The sequence below is a fragment of the Schistocerca gregaria genome, chromosome X (genome assembly GCF_023897955.1).
Source record: "Schistocerca gregaria isolate iqSchGreg1 chromosome X, iqSchGreg1.2, whole genome shotgun sequence".
NCBI classification, from domain to species: domain Eukaryota; kingdom Metazoa; phylum Arthropoda; class Insecta; order Orthoptera; family Acrididae; genus Schistocerca; species Schistocerca gregaria.
In genome coordinates this window covers 344,089,950-344,110,732 of record NC_064931.1, presented here as the reverse complement: position 1 = coordinate 344,110,732, position 20,783 = coordinate 344,089,950, and the positions used below count along the sequence as shown (strand labels likewise).

At 42.5% G+C, this 20,783-nt stretch overlaps 1 protein-coding gene across 1 annotated transcript in view; it reads left to right on the top strand.

Moving 5' to 3' along the window:
- The first annotated feature begins 271 nt into the window (after positions 1-271).
- Positions 272-20,783, top strand: part of LOC126299206 (uncharacterized) — a 36,515-nt gene continuing 16,003 nt past the window's right edge. The window contains exons 1-2 of the mRNA XM_049990992.1: positions 272-317; positions 8,878-8,938. Coding sequence (XP_049846949.1) covers positions 312-317; positions 8,878-8,938 — 67 coding nt within the window. The 5' untranslated portion in view covers positions 272-311. The remainder of the gene's footprint in view (positions 318-8,877; positions 8,939-20,783) is intronic.

Below are 20,783 nucleotides of genomic sequence, written 5' to 3'. Positions count from 1 at the left end.
TAAGAGGGGAATAGGGGGAGACGGGCAACTCCTATTACTTTCGAGTTAAGATATGAAATAATTTCGAAATTTCATGAAAAATAGCTATGAGTACACATGATACTTGTAGTCATCAAAGTATTACAGATACCGCGTAAATTTGAATGATGTTTCCAAGCCACAGATCGCAACTGAAGAGAAAGCGCGTAACTCTGAAGTGAGATGTTGCAACAGCTTTGACATCATCAAGCGGTGTTTGCTGCCTGCGACTGGCAGTATATAAAGAGACAGGCAGGCTGCTGCGCCGCAGCGAACAGTTTCGTGCGAGCACCATGGCGGTGAGTACCACGTAACGAAGATACAAGACGCACTTCTATCGTACGTTACCCAGCTTCTTTACGCCTTCTCGGCACTCTTATTTTGCGTCTTTATAAGAGATATGTAACGTACCACATGTGTGATTCCGTTTCTCGCATGTGTTGACGCGCAGTGTGGCATAGCGTCCACTATAGTGGACAGCTGTTAGTAGTGGCTTCTTTGGGGTATTCAAACAATCCGGAGACTCCAAATCCACTCAGTCCATTCCACTGGTCACTCCTTATTGGTGTTGTGTCCAGCACGCATATCCAGCCTCATGACTTGTTGAAAAAACCGGAGAAAGATTTCACGTCTCGTCGACGATGATGTCATTACAGGCGGAGCATAAGTTTGGTTTGGGAAAGAATATCGGTAGCGATTTTTCCACTGGTAACTGCCTTCAGGGATTTAGGAATCCACGGAAGACTTAAATTTGGATGGCCGGACTATAAATCGAAGCGTGGTTCTCTAGAATGCAAACTGTGCCATTTCGCTCGGTCGAAGTTTTGTGGTCCTTCAACGTCGTTCTTTAGTTACCAGTAAAGGTTAAGTGTTAAATTACGTGTTGTTAGTGAATACAAAGGAATTCGAAGGGAATAAGAAGAATAAAGTATTTTCTTCTTGTCCTACAGCAATTTCCACTTCCTTAGTAACCAATCTTTTAAACTTAATTCTTAAGTCACCATTAAGTGACAATTTAATGTCAAGACTGCAAATAAAAGAAAAAGTTAAAATACCGCAAATACGGACCTATTTTTCATAATAGCAATAACGTAGCTGCGATATCACCCAACAGCAAATATTCTTACGAATATCTGGCACAAAGTGACGTGTACTGGTGCACCTGGCAGTGAGGCAGAGCTGTGGCAGTTAAGTTGCCTGCAGATGAGAGAAGTCAGAGACAGCTAGAAAAATGGCGCTACTGGAAATACTAGAAATACCACAGGTTGTTGGCGCGATTTAAATCAACAAGCGCAGTTTATTTCTCCCCCAGGAAGTTAAATAGAGTTTCATTTATGCATTTGAATACCTTGGTTGTAAACAACGCTAAGTGACAACTTGGCTGTTTTGAGGAGTTGTGCAGTAAAGTTTCAATAAAATCTATAAGGAAGATATTTCAAGTAAATCCACTGTGATTTTTTTTCAGGTACGCCATTGTTTTAAAATATTTCTACAGTGACTACTTTTTTAAACATTGTAAATTCTGTCTAAAATTGTATTCTTAAAAATACCAGTCGGTTCTTAACGTTGTTTAATTGCGAACTGAATACACTTAGCATGGGTTAGCGGTGAATTACCATCGTTTACTTGCTGGGGCGATAACGAAGCATTACTGTGAAATTTCATTAAAAAAAATATAAAAGGTCCAAATTATTTCAGCGGACCCATCGGATTAGGGAAGGCTGGAGAAGTAAACCAGTATTGACCCTTGAAACTAACCATCCCGGGATTTGCCTGAAGCGATTTAGGGAAATCACGGACAACCTAAATCAGGATGGCCGGGCGCGGGTTTGAGGCGTCGTCCTCCCGAATGAGAGGCTGCGTCACCTCCCTCGGTCAGTTTATGTTTATAAGATTTGCAGTACCAGTTCGGCAATAACAAAGCATAACGCCCTCAGAAATTAATCTATGATTCAGCACAACAGCCGGCCGCGGTGGTCTCATGGTTCTAGGCGCGCAGTCCGGAACCGTGCGGCTGCTACGGTCGCAGGTTCGAATCCTGCCTCGGGCATGGATGTGTGTGATGCCCTTAGGTTAGTTAGGTTTAAGTAGTTCTAAGTTCTAGGGGACTGATGACCACAGCAGTAGAGTCCCATAGTGCTCAGAGCCATTTGAACCATTTTTTTTGAATCAGCACAATATAAAATTAGTTTTATTGTCGTCTTCCTGCAGCACGCATATAATGTGGGGGATAGTACTTAATATTTCTGCCATCGCATTGTCACATAAATTCACGTAAATTATGGTAAGGAACACAAATTAATATTGTTTACTTGCTTAAAAATTATTGAAATTTACCTCATTACCAATACCATTGAAGCGCATTTGCGTCCACGTACAAATTCACGAGTTTTGTCTGATTTGTAGTTATCCATGTCATCTTCCGATTATTACAAATTGTCCCTGAAAAGCATTTACTTGGCACGAACACTGCACACTTTACTACTACTACTGGCAGTTTTCGGCACTTACCACTGTACACATGCACACATCCTGAGAAAGTTGCTATTAGTGAGAATCTGAAATTCGAGTCAGAGCTGCCATTTCCCTGTTTATCCTGGAACTATCAACTAGTTTGAATAAAGTATGTCACTTAATACGTTATTCACGCAATAGCTAGGTTTCTCATCGACTGTCCCTTACCACTGTTTACAGCCAAAGCCCTCACATATGAGAGAATTTTTAAAAAATGGTTCAAAGGGCTCTGAGCACTATGGGACTTAACATCTATGGTCATCAGTCCCCTAGAACTCAGAACTACTTAAACCTAACTAACCTAAGGACATCACACAACACGCAGTCATCACAAGGCAGAGAAAATCATTGACCCCGCCGGGAATCGAACCCGGGAACCCGGGCGTGGGAAGCGAGAACGCTACCGCACGAATTTTAAAAAATCGCAACAATAAAATCAATTTTTAAAATATAATCAGTGTTTAAGATCAACTTTACAATTCTAAATTTCGTTTCGTGTGTGACCAAACATCATTGCTATTACTGTGTAACTGTTTCCTCTTTGGCATTGTTGTAATATTCTGTCAAGACAGATAGTTCGCTACTACTGGAAGATTTTCAGTTGGGGATACAAAGTCTTGACAAATGTTACAAACGCATGTTCAGTGGTTCTCAGACTGCAGTTTAATAATGGTGTGAACTCCGGGATTAGTTTATAGACTATCAGTGGCAAAGTGACTTCACCAGATCATCACTTAGTTAAAAAAAAAAAAAACAATCGTTACTGTCCTCATCAACACATAAAGGATTTGAAAAACGCTCAAAATATGGTTGTACTCAATCATCTCAGTCTTCACAGAACTCATTTTCGTGTTACAAGATCAAAGTAAGGCCAGAGTGCAACGCACGTGTCATGAGAGTGTTTTCGACGCAGCATTATAGTCTGTTCAGCATAAGAATAAACCTGATGTAAGCAAACACAAACGCAATGTTTGGTCAGAAACCGTAGCACACGTACACCGTGTTGTTACGCTGTTGAAACTAGGACCTACTTACGTATTAGGTATCTTATTACTAAGTTATGTTAAATGAAACTTTAGGATATTAAAATGTATTAACAGCCATCAAGGTTTCTCTTAATCACGCTTTAGCTACGTAGTTTTTATTTCAAAAATCGTGTACAGCCACAGCCTCTGCAGCGTTGTGCTCTGATTGTCGCGCTGTTAAGGCGCAGTATGAAAATGGCTGAGGCTAATTTTGTAATGAAAAAAAAACCGAGTAAATGGATCAACGATGAACTTCAAGCGGTGTCATGGGACATCCGCCCCGAACAAACGCAACGAATAATAGCGAAAAAATAGGATTTGAAAAAAGAAGGTAGTGTAATAGAACATGAACCCCCTGCGTAAGTTGGTTCAAATGGTTGAAATGGCTGTGAGCACTATGGGACTTAACATCTATGGTCATCAGTCCCCTAGAACTTAGAACTACTTAAAACTAACTAACCTAAGGACATCACACAACACACAGTCATCACGAGGCAGAGAAAATCCCTGACCCCGCCGGGAATCAAACCCGGGAACCCGGGCGCGGGAAGCGAGAACGCTACCGCACGACCCGTGAGTTGGTGCTTGGTTCAAATCTCCCCGATGCGATTTTATTTCCTCGTTGAATTTGAAATACCTACATCTCGTGATTATAAAACTTATCATCACATTTTATGAATAATGCACGTCTTCTTGTTTCTAATTACATATTGGACGCGAAATTCCTATTTCCATTTCAAATACAAACTCTTAATTATCGATGTTTTATGAAAGGCTGTTCACAAAACTTGTTTAAATTAAGAAAATATAACAATTTAATTTTTAAGGGAAAAATGAAAAACCAAATCCTCTTTATTTGGAGTATGTCCATCGTTTTATATCACAGAGGTGGATAAGTATCGTAGAAACATGAAAAACAACCATTTTCGCAGCATCGAGCACATCATACAAATACTGCATTTTTACATTTGCTGCTGTACCATTACGATATGAACCCAGCAGAACTGATCTGTGTCCAAGCTGCGGGATTTGGCCCGAGAAGTAACGAGACTGTTGAAGTAACGAGACTGTTAAACTGCCAGACGTACTTGAACTAACGCACGCAGCTTTTTCACACTTCACTGCCTAACGCTGGCGGGATATAGAACGTCTCGTCATAAAGGAAGAAGAGAAAATGCTGCGCCTGGTTGGCTTAGTGGATTCTGTTGTTGATAGGCTCTTTATCAACGTAGCAGGTGACACTTCCAGAACTAAACTGTATTTCTCGGATTCGCATATGGGAGGAGCTAGGAGATTGCCAGACGACTGACTGTAAGTAATACCTTCAGTGGCTTCAATATTTAACTATACGGTGAAATCCTTCAATACTCTCTTACGGTACACACAGTTTATGCAGAAAAATTACCCTGTGGTTAAGTTAGAAATTTTCATCATTCTTGTTTTTAATTACAACAGTACTTTAGTTAAAAACGATAACGTGTTGCGGTTTTCGTATAGTCGTCAAAGGAGCGTATTGTGGCAGATTTACAGTGTATTATTTCATTCTGCTTAAAAATTAAATGACATTCGAAGCTGTATTGCTCGTCTGCTCACCTCTATTACGGTACGTCTTAACAGCAGAAGCTCACATCACAACAGGCTAGCTGTACCAGCTGACCGGTCAGTGCTGTCGAAGTTAATGCGTCGGTAAAGCTGTTGTCCCGTATTATCGCTAAGGCCGTGTCCTGCGTGAGCGACATAAGCGACCGACAGCGCGCGACAGCTTCAGGCGACAAAACACAACCGCACGTATAGTTACGGAAGTGTCCTACGCGAGAAGGAATACTGTGCATGAAATTTACGAAGGGAGGAATCTCCAAGGAGAATTTCATAAATGTCATCAACTACGAAGATCATCAGACAAAGTCTTCGAATACACGTGAATGAGCAGAGGAACATTCGACTATTTCATCAACAAATTAAATACGAATGTTTTTTTACATGATCAAGAACTTTTAGCAGGCAATAAACGCGGAGAACTGACTACTACATGACTAACTATGCTAAATACAAACATAAGTACACAGATTGATAGCTCTTAACGAAAGCTACCTGTGGTGTAGGGTTAGTGTATACAGTTGGTGATTACGTGTTAGGAAAAGTCCTTGGGGTCGACTCCGGGCCGTTCTTATATCTTTTTACAGACTCAGTTACAATTCTGTGTGCTAAGTTTTATGTATACTTTTTACACTGCATCGCTAAAGATATTTTTAAGGTCTTGCACATAACAACAATGTACATTGAAGATATGTATGTGGCCCGAATCATCGTACTCTAACACATCTACAAATAAACACTAACTCTGACTGCTGACCTGAGGAGTGGTTGTCTGTGAGAATTCTAACGCTTTTCTGCAACTGGAGGAACCCGGCAACATAAAATATTCGATAGTACTCGATTCTCTCGTTCAGATTAATGGTTTACTGATGTTCACCTAACATGACAATAACGATTTAACTCTGAAATTACTGTGCAAACATTTTGTTTCAATTTGCTTAGCCGGCCGGTGTGGCCAAGCGGTTCTAGACGCTTCAGTCTGGAACCGCGCGACCGCTACGGTCGCAGGTTCGGATCCTTCCTCGGGCATGGATGTGTGTGGTGTCCTCAGGTTAGTTCGGTTTAAGTAGTTCTAAGTTCTACGGGTCTGATGACCTCAGATGTTAAGTCCCATAGTGCTCAGAGCCATTTGAGCAATTTTTTCAATTTGCTTTCCTTACTTCCACCTTCCTTGTCAGTCAAGGAGACCATTAATACATAGTGCATATGTAACCGAAATGTTTTTACATTATTTATATGGAATGGTAAATTTGAACAGTTCGGAAATTTTACTATCTTTTCTCATTCAATATCATTAGACAACCTTTAGATTTTTACTTAGAGGGAGAAAAGTACTGTGTTGCAGTTTTTATTTGCAGTGCAATATCAAATGTAGTTGTCACGTGGCAGCCAGGAAAGGACAGCCATCAACTTAGCTACACATTGTCTAATGCCAGTCTGTCATATGTAATTTTCCTACACGCCTAGGTGAATTTAGAACTGGTAAAAGTGAAATTCATTTATGAGCTTTTAGAGATAATCTGGAAAGGTATTTCAGTGTTATCATGTAAGGGCCATCGTCTCTGTAAAGTTTTTAGGGATTTACATATTGTTGGTGGTGAACAGCAGCAACCAGCCATACATTGGTAATTGAAAAAGTACCGTTACAGGTTTCAAAATAATAAAAATCATCTTGATGTGGCTTTCATGCTTTCACCAGAAAACATGTTACGTTTAGTTTACTGGTGGTTTGCCAAAACCAGGAACGGTACTTTTTTGTGGCTGGTTGCTGCTGTTCACTACTGATAATTTGTATCACACAACAGCCACGGTCTCCAGCCATGTCTTCGACAAAATTGCATTTTACGTGGTTATTTAAAGTCGATACGTTAAATACACTCCTGGAAATGGAAAAAAGAACACATTGACACCGGTGTGTCAGACCCACCATACTTGCTCTGGACACTGCGAGAGGGCTGTACAAGCAATGATCACACGCACGGCACAGAGGACACACCAGGAACCGCGGTGTTGGCCATCGAATGGCGCTAGCTGCGCAGCATTTGTGCACTGCCGCCGTCAGTGTCAGCCAGTTTGCCGTGGCATACGGAGCTCCATCGCAGTCTTTAACACTGGTAGCATGCCGCGACAGCGTGGACGTGAACCGTATGTGCAGTTGACGGACTTTGAGCGACGGCGTATAGTGGGCATGCGGGAGGCCGGGTGGACGTACCGCCGAATTGCTCAACACGTGCGGCGTGAGGTCTCCACAGTACATCGATGTTGTCGCCAGTGGTCGGCGGAAGGTGCACGTGCCCGTCGACCTGGGACCGGACCGCAGCGACGCACGGATGCACCCAAAACCGTAGGATCCTACGCAGTGCCGTAGGGGACCGCACCGCCACTTCCCAGCGAATTAGGGTCACTGTTGCTTTTGGGGTATCGGCGAGGACCATTCGCAACCGTCTCCATGAAGCTGGGCTACGGTCCCGCACACCGTTAGGCCGTCTTCCGCTCACGCCCCAACATCGTGCAGCCCGCCTCCAGTGGTGTCGCGACAGGCGTGAATGGAGGGACGAATGGAGACGTGTCGTCTTCAGCGATGAGAGTCGCTTCTGCCTTGGTGCCAATGATGGTCGTATGCGTGTTTGGCGTCGTGCAGGTGAGCGCCACAATCAGGACTGCATACGACCGAGGCACACAGGGCCAACACCCGGCATCATGGTGTGGGGAGCGATCTCCTACACTGGCCGTACACCTCTGGTGATCGTCGAGGGGACACTGAATAGTGCACGGTACATCCAAATCGTCATCGAACCCATCGTTCTACCATTCCTAGACCGGCAAGGGAACTTGCTGTTCCAACAGGACAATGCACGTCCGCATGTATCCCGTGCCACCCAACGTGCTCTAGAAGGTGTAAGTCAACTACCCTGGCCAGCAAGATCTCCTGATCTGTCCCCCATTGAGCATGTTTGGGACTGGATGAAGCGTCGTCTCACGCGTTCTGCACGTCCAGCACGAACGCTGGTCCAACTGAGGCGCCAGGTGGAAATGGCATGGCAAGCCGTTCCACAGGACTACATCCAGCATCTCTACGATCGTCTCCATGTGAGAATAGCAGCCTGCATTGCTGCGAAAGGTGGATATACACTGTACTAGTGCCGACATTGTGCATGCTCTGTTGCCTGTGTCTATGTGCCTGTGGTTCTGTCAGTGTGATCATGTGATGTATCTGACCCCAGGAATGTGTCAATAAAGTTTCCCCTTCCTGGGACAATGAATTCACGGTATTCTTATTTCAATTTCCAGGAGTGTATGTAGTATGTCTCTTCGATTGTTGGAAAAGAGGAAAAAATTCTCAATTAATTATTGTCTTTTAATATCAGTATGTAGATTAGTGAATAACAAATGAATATTGGAAAAAGCTTGAGAAAAGTAGAAAGAATTACGTGAGTAACGAAATAGCTCTAGGACAACTGCCCTGTCGAACATGTACGAATTTTTAAGGTCACTATCAAGGTGACTAATCCAAGCTGGCATTAGCCCAAACAACATACGTTAAAGGAAAGGGATAAGGAAAAGTAGCCAAAATGGATTTCAAGGGATGGGCCTTCAGAGTAACAGACCTGAGTTATGCTAGTAATATCTGAAGCATCTCGTATCTGATGTTTTAGCGGATAACTTGTCTCACCAAATGTCCGCTCTTTGACACCACATAAATTAAAGCGATTTTATTTTTCAGATAAATGCAGAATTCCGCTCTCTTCTGGTGCTGCTAGTGGTCTGCATCGCGCTAAACCATGGTAAGTTGCAAGGTGGTAATACGAGTGGCAACACATGACAACGCGTAGACTGCTCAGCATTCATTTCTACTGCCCACTGATAAGGTCACATGCTAGCCTGTTCTGTCTGTAGATGCTCTGAAAAAATATCTGTATCGACATACCGTTTATATAGCAGGATTATGGAACAGCTTCCTCAACAGTTTGTACTTTTTTGACACCCAAAAAGGGACTAGATGCAAATTGTAATGATATTCATCGTTCAGCACTGCCTTCAAACGTGGGTGCCACTTGGTACGAAATAGTCACAGACACTATCGAAAGCAGAGAATAATACTATTGGATACGGCTGACCCAGTGATCACTTTGACATAATGCCACGGATTTGAAACACTCGCTCATATGTTCACTTGTACCGAATACAAACATGGACGTGGATACTCAAATGCCGGTGCACACCGTAAGCGTACAAAAAATGATATTCTATTGGTCTCTTGTTCCTTCATCGAAGAATAAAGGTTATTTGTGGATCGCAAGACAGACAGTTCACTACATCATAACAGATGCAGCAGATGTATTCCCTGTATTTAGCACGTCGGTTCAATTTTCCCCCCATTAAGAAGTCACAACACGCTGCAAATAACGTTGTACATGACAGAGTTTGATTGCGCTCTAATTGTCGTTTGTATTGTGGGCCAATCTAGAACACAATTTACTGATCGTGGAAAAGGCGTTTCTTATGTACAGAGGGAACAAAATAAAACTGAAATGACAATTAAATCAAGACTCTAGCTGCCGACAGGCGTTGATATACCTCAACGGAGACATTTGAAAATGTGTACCCCGACCGGGACTCGAACCCGGGATCTCCTGCTTACATGGTAGACGCTATATCCATATTTTTTTCTTTTTTAAAATCTCATTTTGTTCTATATTGTTCGTTGAAATTGTTCGGGGCGGACATCCGATGACACCCGTTCAGGTTCATCGTTGAACCGTTCACTCTGCTTTTTATTACAGAGGATAGCTAATCCTTTAACCGAACACGCTGAGCTACCGTGCCGGCAAATGATGATAATTAGGACAACACAACACCCAGTCCCTGAGCGGAGAAAATCTCCGACCCAGCCGGGAATCGAACCCGGGGTCCATCTGAGCCACCGAGGGTTGGTTCAAATGGCTCTGAGCACTATGGGACTTAACATCTGTGGCCATCAGTCCCCTAGAACTTAGAACTACTTAAGCATATCTAACCTAACGACATCACACACATCCATGCCCGACGCAGGATTCGAACCTGCGACCGTAGCGGTCACGCGGTTCCAGAATGAAGCGCCTAGAAACGCACGGCCACACCGGCCGGCGACCCACCGAGGGCACAGAGGATAGTCCGACTGCAGGGATTTATCCTTTGCACGCTCCCCGTGAGACCCACATTCCCATCTTAATGTCCCCACACTACGTCCCTAGTGCTCCTGCCCATTACACTCATTACTCGCGGCAGACAGTCTTACCGAATCCCGTAAGAGTTCGGGCAATGTGTGTGCATCCGCACAGGAGGAGGTCAATGGCCCGTTAGCCTTAACTATATGAAGATGGAATCGTTCTTTCGGAACAGATACCATCTTCATATCATACAACAACAACAAAAAACTGGCTGTAGAAGTATTTTTGGCATTTCTTTAAAATGACATACAAACAGTAAATAATTTTTAGACGGCTGTCCACAACGAGTCCAACCACCACAAAACATTGCTCAAGTGGAAGGTAGCCTCCAGAAGTGTTCGACAAAATCGCGTACCGGTTAGCTGTATACGTTCGAATTAGAAGATTGTCATGTCACAACAATATTAAAGAGGACCTACATTTTTATCGTTACTGTTTTCTGTTGTATATGAGTTAAAGCTTTCAGTCGAACGTGCAGATGTTCAGTTCTTCCTGTTGTTTCTGATTTAAGTGATATGGGGATATTTCGATTATCACTTCTTTTTTCATTTCTCCAGATGCGTCCTCTCCGAGTATGCGAACTCACAGAACACGAGCTACTTTCTGAAAATTGTTTTCGGTACTTTAAAAGACATCGCAGAATGTTGGGACTGGTGTTTGCTGAGTAACTTCCGCTCAAATTTTCTACTGGCCGCTCTGTTCTCTTTTACAGGAAGCTCTACGTAGGTACAAAATATTGCAACGTTCTCTCACTTCCTGATGCAACGCTGGGTTACTGCGAGCAATATAGCTTCCTCTAACTGATATGTGACGAACCGACAGTCCAAAGTACAGTTGAGTGGTAGACCCCTTTCTGTCCAGTATCACTTTATTTAGTGTCATAAGGTCGGCAGCCTTGTTGTTATGAGACTGGATTAACAGTTTTTTTCCTCATCTGCATTTAGCCCAGATATCACTCCAGCAGCCGCAGCGAATACTCGATACGTACACTGAATCGAATTTTCCTAACTCCTTGCAAATTCCCTATTCTGTTTCAGTTAGTAGCAAACTGTTATGTTGTAACAATGAAATAAAATTAATGAAACTAATTAGTTACCAATATTTGAAAACCATTTGACCACGGTTTAATATTGAATGAAATACAAGAAGTAGAAAGTGTTAAGTTTTAGGGCTACAGGAAGAGCACAACTTTAATTTGAAAACCCACAGCCTGAAATTAAGGAAGAGCCTTACTTCGGTTACTTAGATTTTCAGTATGCGTGGCTACTGCAATAGGTGATTTAAAATGAAGAAACTAGAATATTCCACAAATTTCCATCCATCCAATCGTTTTCTGAGGAATTAAACTGATAATGATAGAGTTTTTGAGAAACCAGAAACGAATTAAAAGAATTATATTTGGTGTTAGCTCTAAAACAGGCTGCAGAGAACTCTTAAAATTACTTTTTATTTTATATTCATTGATGTCCTTTACATTAAACAGTGTCTCTCTTTCCCGGAAAGTAGTGCAAAGCAGTAATATAACATTAGGAACAAAAACAACTTCTATAAAGACTTCAAGTTGTTAAAAATTAACACAGAAAGGAGCCATATACATGGATACACATGTATTGAACAGCCTGTCGATGCATGTTGAAAAATATCTACACACATTTTTAGGTTATTTCGTAATTAACATTATCACTGTCATACAATAACATTTCATAATGGTAAGTCCCTCCCGGTGAACCATGGAACTTGCCGTTGGTGGGGAGGCTTACGTGCCTCAGCGATACAGATGGCCGTACCGTAGGTGCAACCACAACGGAGGGGTATCTATTGAGAGGCCAGACAAACCTGTGGTTGCTGAAGAGGGGCAGCAGCCTTTTCAGTATTTGCAGACGCAACAGTCTGGATGATTGACTGATCTGGCCTTGTAACACTAACCAAAACGTCCTTGCTGTGCTGGCACTGCGAACGGCTGAAAGCAAGGGGAAACTACAGCCGTAATTTTCCTCGAGGGCATACAGCTTTACTGTATGGTTAAATGATGATGGCGTCCTCTTGGGTAAATTATTTCGGAAGTAAAATAGTCACCCATTCGGATCTCTGGGCGGGGACTACTCAGGAGGACGTCGTTATCAAGAGAAAGATAACTTGCGTTCTACGGATCGGAGCGTGGAATGTCAGATCCCTTAATCGGGCAGGTAGGTTAGAAAATTTAAAAAGGGAAATGGACAGGTTAAAGTTAAATATAGTGGGAATTAGTGAAGTTTGGTGGCAGGAGGAACAAGACTTTTGGTCAGGCGAATATAGGATTATAAATACAAAATCAAATAGGGGTAATGCAGGAGTAAGTTTAATAATGAATAAAAAAATAGGAGTGCGGGTAAGCTACTACAAACAGCATAGTGAATGCATTATTGTGGCCAAGATAGTCACGAAGCCCACGCCTACTACAGTAGTATAAGTCTATATGCCAACTAGCACTGCAGATGACGAAGAAATTGAAGAAATGTAACATGAAATTAAAGAAATTACTCAGATAGTAAAGGGAGACGAAAATTTAATAGTCATGGGTAACTGGAATTCGGTAGTAGGAAATGGGAGAGAAGGAAAAGTAGTAGGTGAATGTGGACTGGGCCTAAGAAATAAAAGACGAAGCCGCCTGGTAGAATTTTGCACAGAGCACAACTTAATCATAGCTAACACTTGGTTCAAGAATCATAAAAGAAGGCTGTATACGTGGTAGACGCCTAGAGATACTGACAGGTTTCACATAGATTATATAATGGTAAGACAGAGATTTAGGAACCAGATTTTAAATTGTAAGACATTTCCAAGGGCAGATGTGGACTCTGACAACAATCTATTGGTTATGAACTGCAGATTAAAACTGAAAAAAATGCAAAAACGTGGGAATATAAGGAGATGGGACCTGGATAAACTGAAAGAACCAGAGGTTGTACATCGTTTCAGGGAGAGCATAAGGGAACAATTGACAGGAATGGGGGAAAGAAATACAGTAGAAGAGGAATGTGTAGATCTGAGGGATGAAGTAGTGAAGGCAGCAGAGGATCAAGTAGGTAAAAAGACGAGGGATAGTATAACTTCTTGGGTAACAGAAGAAATATTGAATCTAATTGATGAAAGGAGAAAATATAAAAATTCAGTAAATGAAGCAGGCAAAAAGGAATACAAACGTCTCAAAAATGAGATCGACAGGAAGTGCAAAATGGCTAAGCAGGGATGGCTAGAGGACAAATGTAAGGATGTAGAGGCTTATCTCACTAGGGGTAAGATAGATACTGCGTACGGGAAAATTAAAGAGACCTTTGGAGAAAAGAGAACCACTTGTATGAATATCAAGAGCTCAGATGGAAACCCAGTTCTAAGCAAAGAAGGGAAAGCAGAAAGGTGGAAGGAGTATATAGAGGGTCTATACAAGGGCAATGTACTTGAGGACAATATTATGGAAATGGAAAAGGATGTAGATGAAGATGAAATGGGAGGTATGATACTGCGTGAAGAGTTTGACAAGGCACTGAAAGACCTGAGTGGAAACAAGGACTCGGGAGCAGACAACATTCCATTAGAACTACTGACAGCCTTGGGAGAGCCAGTCCTGACAAAACTCTACCATCTGGTGAGCAAGATGTATGAGACAGGCGAAATACCCTCAGACTTAAAGAAGAATATAATAATTCCAATCCCAAAGAAAGCAGGTGTTGACAGATGTGAAAATTGCCGAACAATCAGGTTAATAAGCCACAGCTGCAAAACACTAACGCGAATTCTTTACAGATTAATGGAAATACTGGTAGAAGCCGACCTCGGGGAAGATCAGTTTGGATTCCGTAGAAATGTTGGAACACCTGAGGCAATACTGACCCTCCGACTTATCTTAGAAACTAGATTAAGGAAAGACAAACCTACGTTTCTTGCATTGGTAGACCTAGAGAAAGCTTTTGAGAATGTTGACTGGAATACTCTCTTTCAAATTCTGAAGGTGGCAGGGGTAAAATACAGGGAGCGAAAGGCTATTTACAATTTGTACAGAAACCAGATGGCAGTTATAAGAGTCGAGGGGCATGAAAGGGAAGCAGTGGTTGGGAAGGGAGTGAGACAGAGTTGCATCCTCTCCCCAATGTTGTTCAATCTTTATATTGAGCAAGCAGTGAAGGAAACAAAAGAAATATTTGGAGTAGGTATTAAAATCTATGGAGAAGAAATAAAAACTTTGAGGTTTGCCGATGACATTGTAATTCTGTCAGAGACAGCAAAGGACTTGGAAGAGCAGTTGTACGGAATGGACAGTGTCTTGAAAGGAGAATATATAATGAACATCAACAAAAGCAAAACGAGAATAATGGAATGTAGTCTTATTAAGTCGGGTGATGCTGAGGGAATTAGATTAGGAAATGAGGCACTTAAGGAAGTAAAGGAGTTTTGCTACTTGGGGAGCAAAATAACTGATGATGGTCGAAATAGAGACGATATAAAGGGTAGACTGGCAATGACAAGGAAAGCGTATCTGCAGAAGAGAAATTTGTTAACATCGAGTATAGATTTAAGGGTCAGGAGTCATTTTTGAAAGTGTTTGTATGGAGTGTAGCCGTGTATGGAAGTGAAACGTGGACGATAAATAGGTTGGACAAGAAGAGAATAGAAGCTTTCGAAATGTGGTGCTACAGAAGAATACTGAAGATTAGATGGGTAAATCACATAACTAATGAGTAGGTATTGAGTAGGATTGGGGAGAAGAGAAGTTTGTGGCACAACTTGACTATAAGAAGGGATCGGTTGGTAGTTCATGTTCTGAGGCATCAAGGGATCACCAATTATTATTGGAGGGCAGTGTGGAGGGTAAGAATCGTAGAGGGAGACCAAGAGATGTATACACTAAGCAGATTCAAAAGGATGTAGGTTGCAGTAGGTACCGGGAGATGAAGAAGCTCGCACAGGATAGTGTAGCATGGAGAGCTGCATCAAACTAGTCTCAGGACTGACGACCACAACAACAACAACAACAACAACAACAACAATGTTAAATCATTTCAGCTATTGCACTTAAATAACATATTCATCTTTGCCTTCGTTTCGCTTCCCAGAGAAGCGGCTGCTGCTGCTTCTTCTCTGGCAGTACCACAGTATAGTACAGCGTTAGTTTGTGGAGTGTTTTATGAACCTCAGTAGAGCTGCAGCCGCGGAGCCGAGGTGACCCCTTTAGCTTTACTAGTTTGTCTGATACACAGTAATTTTCTTTAGTTTTTATTTCTCGCTTACTTTTGCAAATAAATTAATTATTCTTGTGTGTGTTTACTGTGGTAACTTACTCTACGTTTTTTGCGTAAATTTTTGTGCGTGTCTTTGTGTGAGGCAACTTTCTCGAGTAGCTTCCTGACACGAGAAGCGCCACGTCACGTGACTCCATTTTAATCTCGTCCAAGTATAGCGTATAGTTTAGGTCAGTCGTTTTGAGTTTGGGTGTTTGTTTTCTTGCAATAGCTTTTGTGTAAGCAGAGTTTCTAGTAAAATGTAACTGTGGATACATTCGTTTTTAGTAGAGAAACTTGAAGAGCTTGCAGAACTTATGATCTTAGGCTACAGTGAGAACTCTGCAGAGCAGATCGTAATGTTTTTTTACCCTCCTCATTTATATTTTGCGTACATTCCAACCTCAGTAGCGCCACAGTCACATAATTTTCTGGTTTTACTTTCTCAGTTACTCCTGACTGCGTTGTGTTCTTTTCGAGATCTTATTCAGTTTTTTACGCAGTACAATGTGGCTAGAGACTGTACCTGTTGTGAACGGACACTAGAAGAATTGGCTGCTCTCCGCAAACAGCTGGAAATTGCGTTGGCCACAGTCGACAGGCTTCTGGTTACTGCTCAAAGCTGCGGCGACATCGGGGCGCCACTGACGAGACCTGTGACACCTTTGGTGCCACTGGATCCCCTGTGACCTGGTGGTCGGCGAGTCTTTTAATGTGAAATATCTGACCGGTCCGTCTTTATTCAAGAGTTAGTGGCGAACACTTGCGGTTTCGCGTGTCACTGAGCAGAAAGTGAAAGAGAGGCCACACGGCTGGCTCCATACGCCTTAGCAACGCAGCGTGCTATCCAGTGCTGATAATACTTCTGAGCCTGCATGGGTTGGTCTCCTGTTGGGCCAGTGCCTGATTTTTCTGTCCAGTGCGAAGAAGCGCAGAGGGCGCGTATGCTAGTAATTGGGAGCTCCGACTTTAGGCGGGTAATGGAGCCCCGCAGGAAAATAGCAGGCAGAGCTGGAAGGAATGCCGGTGTGCTCTCGGTATCTTAGCCGGAGGGGAACGGGGTTGGTGGGTGGGGTCTGGGCCAAGACGCAGAGGAAGCTCTGCTGGCTGGTATCGGGCACACTGTGTGCAACCTGCTGCAAATAGTGGCAATACGGCTTGTCGACACCTGCCGCTTGGGTTCTGAGGCCATCCTCGACCCCTTTCGCCGGATGGCTGATTTGGTAAAGGCAACGAGCACTGCACGTAGTATGCAGGCTAACCTCACTATTTGTGGCAGAATCGAACTCTGTCCTCTGGTTAATGTAAAGTGGAAGGTCTAAGCCAGAGGCTCAGACGATTCTGTGACGATATCGGATGTGAATTTCTCGACCTCCGTCATCGAGTGGAGAATTGTAGGGTTCCCCTCAATGGATCTAGCGTGCGCTACACCACTAGGGTAGCGGAGTAAGTGTGGCGTGCACATGAGGGTTTTATAGGTTAGTGAAACACTCCCGTCCCCGCCGCTCATGGGATCAGAGACGAAGAGCCTGCGAAACAACAAAAACATCAGCCACACTGTTATCAGGAGATGCTCGTCTTCGCAGATCGGATATAGAAAAGGTTAAAGTGATACGATATTAATAAATTGCAGGAGCATCCAAGGAAAGGTTCCAGAGTTAGTACCGCTATAATTCCCAGATATAATTGCGAGCAGAAATTTGGTTGAAGCCGGAAGTGAATAGCAACGAAATCCTAAGTTCAGTTTGGAACATTTGTCATAAGGATAGTATAGTTGCCAGTGGTGGCGGCTTATTCATTGCAGAAAGGGATTAGATATCTAGCTTGGTTATCACGGATTGCGTATGTGAATTAATCTGGATGAGGTTAAGCATCAAAAGTCGGTCAAAAGTGGTAATCGGGGGCTTTTATAAACCGCCAGTGTCAGGAGCTCTAGTGGTAGTGCGCTTCAGAGAGTGCTTGCGTAATGTCATTAATAATTTTCCTGATCATGCCGTTGTAATAGGGACTGACTTCAACTTTCCATGTCGTCATGCTATCAGAAGTGATGCCACAGACTGGGATCGAATGACATTGCTCAGAATATCTTGTCCAATGTTACTTCGAGCAGATAATTAGAGAACCAACTCGTGCACGTATCATTTTAGACCTTCTAGCAACAAACAAACCTGAACTTGTCGAATAATCAGTTAAAGTAGAAGAAGGTATCAGTGAGTATAGGGCTGTGATTGCAACTATGATTACAGGTATTACAAGGAAAGTTAAGAAAGGTAGGAAAATGTTTTTGCTTAGCAAGAGTGACAGGATAGAAATTGCAGAGTATCTGAGTAGTCAACATCAAATATTCAGTGCTGAGAACGAACATGTAGAGCACAAATGGAAAAAATTCAAATGCATCGTTGAATACTCCTTACGCGAGTATTTTCCGAGCAGGGTCTTAAGGGATGGAAAAACCTACTGTGGTTTAATAGCCGTGCTAGGAAAGTGCTGCGTAAACTAAGAGAGATTCATCACAGATTCAAGAAAAGTCATAACTTACCTTTCAAACAAAAGCTGAACGAAGCGAAAAAGAGCGTAAGGAGAGGAATGAGAGAAGCGTTCAGTGACTTCGACAGTAAAATTTTGTCAACTGATCTTACTAAGTGTCCAAAGAGGTTTGGTCTTACTTAAAATCAATAAGCCATTCCAAACTCTCTATTCATTCACTCAGTGACCATAGTGGTACCGAAACCGAAGATAACAGGGAGAAGGCCGAAATACTGAATATTGCCTTACGAAATTGCTTCAACACGGAAGATCGTAATATAGTCCCCTATTTCAATCATTGTACGAACGTCGAAATGATAGATATAGCAAAGCAACTCAAAGCAACTACAATCATTTAGTAGTGGAAAGCCACTAGGACCAGACGAGATACTCGTAAGATTATGGGAAAAAACTTGCTCCCCTTCTAGCAGCAGTTTGTCGTAGTTCGCTGAAGCAACGAAGTGTACCTGGCAACGCGAAAAAAGGGCGGATTATTACCATTTTGAAGAATGGTCGTAGGACATATGCACATGATTACGTGTCTATAATGCTGATGTCACTCTGTTACAGAATTATGGAACATGTTTTTATGCTCAAGAATTATGACGTTTTTGGAGAACGAAAATCTCCTCCATAAAAATCAACTTGGATCCCTCAAACGGAAATCCTGCAAAACTCAGCTCGCTCCGTTCCTCCATGAGATCCGAAGCGCTGTTGACAACAGCGGCCAGGTTGATGTCGAATTTCAGGCATTTAAGGCATTTAAAACCGCTCTGCGCTGCCGTGTAGTGAGAAAAAGGCGAGCTTACCGTATCGGACCAAACTTGCGAATGGATTCAAGACCTTCTTGCAGACAGGACTCAACACGTCGCTCTTAACGGAACAGAATCGATAGATATATAGGTATCTTTTGGAGTACCCCAAGGAAGTGTGATAGGACCGTTAACGTTTGTAATATATATATACATATATATATATATATATATATATATATATATATATATATATATATATATATATATATATATGATCTTGTAGGAAGCGTAGGGAGCTCTTTAAAACTGTTCGCAGACGATGGGGTTGTCTACACGAAAGTAGCATCGCCAGAAGGCAGTATCGGTTTGCAGAATGACCTGCAAAGGATTGATGAAGGGTGCAGGCTCTGGCAGTTAAACCTGAGCGTAAATAAATGAAAAATACTGCGCATGCATAGGAAATGAAATCCACTACTCTATAACGGCGCTGTTGATGACAAATTTCTGGACACAGTATCTGCCGTAAAATATCTAGGAGTAACCATTCAGAGCGACCTTATGTGGAATGACCATACGAATCAAATAGTAGGAAAATGAGATGCCAGACTGAGATTCATAGGAAGAATCTGAAGGAAATACAACCCATTCACTAAGGATGTGGCTTACAAAGCGCGTGTTTGACCGATTATTGAGCGTTGTTCGTCAATCTGGGACACTTACCAGGCAAAACTGATAGAAGGGATAGAAAATATTCAACGAATAGTGACACGAGAGCGATACAGAGATGCTCAACGAGCTCCAATGGCAGGCTCTACGAGAGAGGCGTTGTGCATCACGAAGTGGGCTACTATTAAAATACTGAGAAAGTTACTTTCTGGGAAGAGTCGCACTACATAGTACTTCCACTCACATACATCTAGCGAAATGTTCACGACGAGAGAAATTAGAACTCATACAGAGACACCGTCAAGCATGCTACCCACGCGTCATTCGCTAGTGGAGTAGGGAACGGGGCCTGCCTTAGTGGTACCAGAAGTACCCTCCACCACACACCATCAGGGAGTTTACAGAGTATTGATGCACTTGTAGATGTAGAAGCTGCTCTGTGCAAGAGCTATAGAATATGTGTAGTATAGTGTCAATAGCCTCGTGCTAAATATGTTAATTTCTTTCTGACTAATAGATTTTTCACACCGAATACAACTTAACTCTAGCTGTAACTAAATCTAGGAATTAAAATTACAAGCAACTTAAAATGGAGTGAACACATGTATAATGTTGTGAGGAAAGCAAATCAAGGACTGCGTTTTATTGACAGGACGCAAGATTCGACAGGCCTATTAAAGAGGCTGCCTACACTACTAGCATCTGTGTTCTGTTAGAGTACTGCTGTGCAGTATGGGATCCTTGACAGGTAGTATTCACGGAGGACATCGAAAAAGTTAAAAGAAGAGCAGCTCGTTTTGTATTATCGTGAAATAGGGGACAGAGAGTGTCACTGATATGATAAATATGTTCGGGTGAAAATCATTAAAACAAATACACCTTTCGTTGCGGCGAAATCTTTTCACGAAATTTCAGTCTGCAACGTTTTCCTTCGAATGTGAAAATTTTTGTCGACACTCAACTACCTAGGGATACATTAAAATTGTAATAAAATAAGAGAAATGAAAGCTCGCACGCAAAGACATAACTGTTCGTTTTTCCCGCGCACTGTTAGAGAGTGGAACGGTAGAGAAATAGTGTGAAAGTGGTTAAATGAACCCTCTGCCACGCACTAAATTGTTTAATTTATTGGAGCTGGCATACCCTAGTCTCCGACAGCAAGTCCCTGCGGAACGTGTTACAGCGAGTACTCAGCACTCGACACGCGGCAGTCACACT